The sequence below is a fragment of the Poecilia reticulata genome, unplaced genomic scaffold, assembly GCF_000633615.1.
Source record: "Poecilia reticulata strain Guanapo unplaced genomic scaffold, Guppy_female_1.0+MT scaffold_257, whole genome shotgun sequence".
Classification (NCBI taxonomy): domain Eukaryota; kingdom Metazoa; phylum Chordata; class Actinopteri; order Cyprinodontiformes; family Poeciliidae; genus Poecilia; species Poecilia reticulata.
The window spans coordinates 130,293-137,309 of NW_007615041.1; the positions used below are offsets into that span (position 1 = coordinate 130,293).

The 7,017-nt window shown below is 41.3% G+C and overlaps 1 protein-coding gene across 5 annotated transcripts in view; it reads left to right on the top strand.

The window, feature by feature from the left end:
- grin1b (glutamate receptor, ionotropic, N-methyl D-aspartate 1b) overlaps positions 1-6,081 on the top strand; it is a 61,676-nt gene extending 55,595 nt beyond the window's left edge. For all 5 annotated transcript variants that reach the window (XM_008402785.2, XM_017303398.1, XM_008402784.2 and 2 more), the window contains one exon: positions 769-6,081. In XM_008402785.2, coding sequence (XP_008401007.1) covers positions 769-834 — 66 coding nt within the window. In that variant the 3' untranslated portion in view covers positions 835-6,081. The remainder of the gene's footprint in view (positions 1-768) is intronic.
- Positions 6,082-7,017: the final 936 nt, after the last annotated feature.

The window sequence follows — 7,017 nt, forward strand, 5'->3', positions numbered from 1 at the left end:
GGTGGATGGATGGATGGATGGATGGATGGATGGATGGGTGGTAAGCTAATAGCCTCTGTTACCCGCCAACCTCCCGCTCTGACAGTCCCACCAGACAGCAACATGTTCTCGAGTCCAGAACTCGCCAGGTTGGCCGCCGTGGCAGAATATTTAATCTCTTGTACGCTTCCGATCTGTGTGAGTGTGAATGGGTGAATGTGACTGTGTGTAAAGCGCTTTGAGTGGTCGAAATGATTGGAAAAGCACTATATAAGTTCAGTCCATTTACCATTTACTTTTATCGTAAAACTTTTCTGTGAGGACAAAGTTGCAGCTACCGCTAACTAGTTGCTAAAATAGCCTTGCTAGCTAGCTAGCTTTCTTTGTGTCCATCATGTAAGTGCAAGTTGACCAGCAGTTGGCTGGAAGATCTTCTGCGCTATGAACAAACCGTCCATCTCAGCAGCAACAACAGATTTTCCCTTTGAGGTCACACTGCCCCCTACAGCCCTGCGCTGGTACTGCAGGTCACAGAACGTTAGCTGCTTTATGGAGGCGAGACGTCCAACAAGTTGGATCTGAGGGAACCTGGACATGAGGGTGATGGACATCAGTGAAGCTGCTGCAGGATGTCTGGCTTCTTCCACCACTGCTGATAGCCGTTCAGTAGAGAAGCTCCGGATCAGAACCGACCCAGAAAGAGTGAGCTCAGGCAGAACCTGCAGCTGGGTCAACGTCCATTTCACGTCTGTTTTTCTGTCTCTCCCTGTTTTTGTCCCTCCACTGTAGCCGTACCCGACGGACATCACCGGCCAGCTCAACCTATCGGATCCCTCCGTCAGCACGGTGGTCTGAGAGAGAGAGGCGCAGAGGGCGAGCAAGCTGCACTGCTGCTGCTGAGCCACACACACACACACACACTCCTTACGTCTTTCTACCTTCACGAGGACTTTGCATTGACTTCCATTAATTTCTCCTGCATTTCTGTAGCCTGACCCAAACCTTAAGACAGCACTGCTCCTCATGGGGCCCTGGGCTTTGGGCCCCATGAGGAGCAGTGGGTCCTCACAATGTAGGGGAAATGGTCCTTACAAGGTGAGAAATCCTGTAACACACACACACATACGCTCACACATGTTGGTGTGGGGACATTTTGAGAAATGTCCCCACACCAACATGTGTCCCCATAAGGACAGGTTACCCTACGGTCCTCAGAATCATAGCAATGCACACACACACACACACACACACACACGCATTGCTCCACTTGTAGCCACTAATCTTTTATTTTGAAAGAAGTTGTATAGTTCTGTTTCCTGTTTCCTCTCACACACATATCAATCGTCCTGACCAGTTCCAGAAGCAGCTTAAATTGGTTTTAATGGTTGTAGCTCATAAATCCATCAATGCTGTTTCCTTTAAATATCAACAAACACTTCCCTGCTGTGACCAATCAAATCCCTGGGCTTTGCTAAGTGGGTGGAGCCTCTGAAGAAGGAAGGAAGCAGCCGTTTCCTCTCCAGTCAGTCTGCAGCACCACCTACTGGTCTGGGAGCGCATTGCTCAGCATTCAGGAATAATTCATCGTCCGTCTGCATCGTTAACTGGGATAAAAATAACATTTATCCCTCAAACTTTAGCGTCTGGCAGTCGGTTAAATTCAGGTCACCGATGTTTCCAGTCCAGAGGTGAGCTGGAGGAAATCACACAAAATTACATTTCTGCTTCTTTAATGTTGAAAATTCCCAGATTTTTCACGATGCAGCAGCTTCATGATGTTGGAAGCTGTGGCAGTGGATCCAGTGGATCCAGAGGAAGTTTCTGGATCAGAACTCCAAGTGGAACCAATAAAAGGGAGAATTGATTTGAAAAGTTGTTGGCTAAATTGAAAACGAAGCCAGTGATCGACTGAATTGTTAGTTACTAATGTTAAACTTTAATCAAAAGTAAAACTCATGCGGTTCTGACCCACAAGTTCAACATAAAGTTCCTTAAAATCAAATTAAGAAAAATAACATTGATTTACATGAATGATGGAAGTAATTCATCTTTAGATGAAGCTTTAATAACCAGACAGAAAAATTATTTCCTGTATCGCGACTAGAAAGTTTCACTTGTAGGTTTTGCCTCCAGTTGTTTCCTCATTTTGTTTTCAAATAATTTTTCAGCATCTTATTTTATTTGAGATAATTAATTTTATCATTATATAAATATTGAAGTTTTTATCCAGAGTCTTTAGCTCACAGTTTTATTTCTAGGCAATGTTATTGACTTAAATCCCCAATTAGTCATTCTGAATTCCCCTGTAGCAGCAGCGCCCTCTGCTGGCTGGCGTCCGAACAGACGCCTGAAGATAAACGGCAGAGCTGCAGGAGTTTATTCACTTAAACTCTGTTCAGGTTATTATTTTAGATAACTATTAACAGTTTCATGATTAAATCAGACAAGTATTAACTTTAGAAAATAATTTAATAAATTTGTGTATTTAACATCTCGTTTCTAAGGACTAAATTCCCAGAAAGTCAGGATAACTTTGTGTTTTTCAGTTTTTTAACTCCTAATAATGGAATTTAAACAGAGGTGCTGATTTATTGCCATCTTGCGGTTCTGATCTTTATTAAATCCAAACAAATTCAAAGAGAAAAGATCGTTTTGCTGCTTTTGACCTGAAATCATGAGGATCTCTGGAGTCCTCCCTGAATGGAAACTTCCAACCCAACATGGCCGCCTGCTTTCTTTCTCCTTTCTGTCTCGTTAAATCCGCCCCACATACCACCTGAGAATTCGATCAGAACCGAGCCCAGCAGAACCGGGTCGGGTTGGACCCAATGCCAATGCAGATCCCATTCAATTTAAAATGAAGGCTTTAGCCTGAAACAAGCTAACCTTCCAGCCACCCCGAGGCTCCGCCCACTTCCGGCCGCCGTGGCTCTGCTGAAGCCAGGGACGGTCCGCCTCCTGCTGGAAGTTCACTGGTTTCCAGTCTGGAGGTTGCCTGGTTCGGCGCTTCTGGGATCAGGTTCCTGGAGGTTTGAATCAGCCTGCAGATGCATCGGACTGTGATTGGACTGGGCCACTATCCGTTACGGTTATTAATAAGTTTGTTAAAGCTACATTTTTCCAACTGGAACCGTTTTAACCTGCGATCACCAACATTTGACTTTTCTGACGAAGAAAAGAAGTCTTGTTTTGAAGGGTTTGTTGTTAGTCACTGTTAATTGACAGACGATATATCGGCCAAGTAAGCAACATTTTAAATTCTAAACCCATTTTTTGCTACACGTTTAGCATTGAGATGCAACTTTAGGCTAGCATAGCGTTAGCCTGACAGGCTAACTCCTGTTAGAACAACTTGAACACAATCAGATCACGGCTTCCTGCTGCTGTTAGCGGATGTAGCTGTGCGTCAGATTTCTCAGTGTACCAGAAACACAATTCAAAGGTTCTGGCCAGAACTTTGGTATGGAATTAATTGAATTACACTTTTTAACTCTTTAAAAGCTGTAATTGATTAAGTCCTGGCCATATAAAAATATTCACAGTGAAAATCTACAGTGTTAATGTTACAATCCCTGCAGGTGTGTGGCGCTGACGTCACTACCGCTGGTAAATGAAGAAATACGATGGACTCTTTGCACGTCAACTTCCACATTCGGGGAAAAGCGGTTTGGTCGTTTCCGGTCTCTTGAAAATGTAATTTTACGCTCGGTGCTGCAGGGCTTGGCCAAGGTAACAGTTAATGATGAACATCGATCCGAAGCCCCAACAAGTCAGCAGGAGGAAGGTTTTAAGATGTAGCCTCGTTATACATTCACTGACACGAAGGTGAGTTTTACTTAAACTTTGTGGCTAACATTAGCTTTAGCTTATGCTAGCAGGGAATATTCTCAGACATTGTTCTTGTAAAATTTGATATTTAAGTACCTAAACATTTTAGTCCATTCTAACAGACAATGTTTCTACCTTATTGCCGTTAGTATCAAACAGAGACCCAATAACGGGGAGGTTCCGGTTCCGGTTCCGGTTCGGGCTTTTAGCTCCGCAGCCTGACGGAGCTAAAAGCCTCTTAGCTCAACAGCAGCAGCTCTGGAGTCAGAGATCTGGTTCAGCTGTTCAGGTTCAGAGCTGCTGCTTTTAGAAAAACATGGCCGTGTTTCTTAATGTTATCTAGTTTTATGACCTTTGTTTCCTGTTCAGAGCTCAGACAGTTCGGTGTTTACAGCAGGATGTTCAGGCGGATCAGTGGCTCGGCTCTCTGGTTCCCATAAACTGTTTCAGGCTGAATACAGAAGTGACTCCATGGAAATAACTCAGGATCCTTTATTCACCATCCGGTAGTTTTAGGCTGAAGAAGCTGATCGGACTGAAGCGAAGGCTGCAAACTTTGCTGTGCAGCTTTAGCTTCAACTGGTAGCGACGGATATTTACAAGCCGCCATCTTAATTCAGGATTGTTTGGAAATTAATGAAAACTTAAAAGCATTAAGAAGACAACAATGTTCTTATTATTGGGTCTGAAATATGACTTAGTCTTTTCTAGTTGTCATGGTAACTCAAAGAGGAAACAAAAATGCCGCATTATGCGGATGTGACGTCAGCGCCGTAAGTGCAAAGAGCCCATTTGTTGCTGTGTTTCCGCCGTTCATCTCGTCCTTTACTTTACACAGAGAAAACGAGTTTTTAACCAGATGATCCAAACGATCCCTGGGATCTGATCCTTTCTTCCTGAAGGGGATCCGGTCCGGAGTTAAGGAGGGCTTTTTAAAACTGACTGTAACGATTTTTATTAAACCAGAACCGTCTTCTTTCATTCTGAGGCGGAACGTGAAGATCTGCCAACTGACGATTCGGTTCTTAAGGTTAAAAACTGACCAAACATCTGAAATCTGGATCGTTTCCGCCCGGAAGCGGAAGCTCCGCCCGCGGCACCGCGTGGTGCAGCAAAACCTCCAGAGTCTCCATCCGGACCGAACCGAACCGTCTGCAGGCTCATTCAGCCAGTCGGATGTGAGTCCCTGCCGGCCCGGAGCGCTCGGAACCGGGTCGGTTCCGGTGCTGCACCGATCCGAAACAGAACCAAAATATATTCTGAATAATTAATTAAACTACAACTTGAGTTATTAGATATGATCACGACATGGGAAGTAAAACTATTGGTTCCGTTTAATTGTTGCACTTTCTAAATGTATCTTATGATTCATATTTGATTTGACATTTTTTGTATTTTTTTATTTTTGTCTGATGAAATTTTTCCGAATTTCACTTGAATAGATTTTTTTAATATAATGCACTAAAAATCCAGCCAATATATTTACGTTGTTTGTTTTGTAAACTTTATAAAATGTTTGTTTAAATTTTCGTACCAGGATTATAAAACTAATTCACCTTAAATGTAATTATTAAAGTGATTGCAGTATTAATGTTTAGCAGACATTTTATGACAGCAATTTTTAATTCTCCTTGATTAAAATTATTTAATTTTCTAATGTAAATTATATAATGTGCTATGTATTCCTATAGATATACTGATTGTATATTTATTTTCATTCAAATTATCATTTGATTTCCATAGTTTAAATTTGACAGTTTAATTTAAAACTTGAACAAACTGTAAGCATCTAAAATGTTGAAAGTTAAGAAATGATTTATTTCTTCTTGGATTCTGTGTTTGAAGTTATAAAAACAGTTTAACTGTTTAATGGGTTTTTAAATTGGACCCTAAAATCTGAGTCTGAACGTCGAATTACTGAAGAATCTGATCGATTTTCTGCTGTTTCAGTTGCACTGAAGTAAATACAGGAGCTGAGAAGCAGCTCGTTCCGATGGATATATTCTGATGTCACTGTGATGTCACTCTGTGACGTCACTCTGTGATGTCACGTGTTTTTGTAACCAGTCTAGAATCAGTTGATCTGAGGTCAGTTTGACTGTAGAAGTTATTTCCTGTCTGTAGTTTTCCGTCACGCCGCTCTGTGATTGGCTGGTTGTGTGGTCACGTGACCCGCTGTGGTCACAGGAACCTCATTAATGGCACGTCAGTGTTTGTTGTTCCTGATCCTGTGCATAAAGAGTTTACAGTAATAAATATTTATTTCAGTTTAAACGGCTCAGCTTCCTTTTTGTGTGGATAAAAACAGGAAATGTTTCATTTTATTCTTTATGAAATTCTGTCAAATACAAATTTCTCATGTTTATTTTTTCAGAAATATATTCTGTTAACGTTTTCCCATTTCATTCATCTTCACATCTTTACACATTTAGGTGTTTAAACGATCAATCAGATGAATTGATTATTGAAATATTTGTTTAACTGGATCAAAAGGCTGAGAGCAGAAATGAAACCAAATCTACAAAATATAGAAACGTTTTCCAGTTCCGGGAAAAAGTTCCACCTTCTGTAAAAACCTGCTAAACATCTTTTATGTCCAGTTATTAATCAGTTATTAATCAGTTATTAACCCTCTGATCAGAAGTCCTGAGATCTTAGAAGGATTTTAGCTGCAGATTCATAATTTGCTACAAACGTTCACAGGAATGCTGCTGTTTTAGCCAATAAGATCCTCTGGTTGTCCTGGACGACGGACCAAGTAGGAATGAAGTCAATCCTTGGTTAAAATAGAAAGTACACCCCGTCCTTCAGACGGGTCGTACCACCAAGGTGATATAATATATGCCAGATTAAAATCATTTTAGGATGTTATGCTGAATCTTAATCTGACCTGATGTCGTCGTCTACAGGCCGACCTCTGACCTCTGACCTCCCATTCATCAGCAAAGTTATTGAAAAAGCTTCAACAGTTAAAAAACTTCCCAACGATAACCAGCCGCTTTGACTCCTTCCAGTCTGGTTTCCATGGTTACCACAGCACGGAGACTGGCCTAGTCAAAGTGTTCAATGTGTTTCATGTCTTTTCATCCTTAATTGTTTCTTAGATGAAAGGTGGATTTATTTCGTTTTTTCTTTATTTAGCCTTTTCATGTTTATATTGTTGAAATGCAAAAGTTTCTTTTATGATTCTTTTGGGGACTTTTATATATA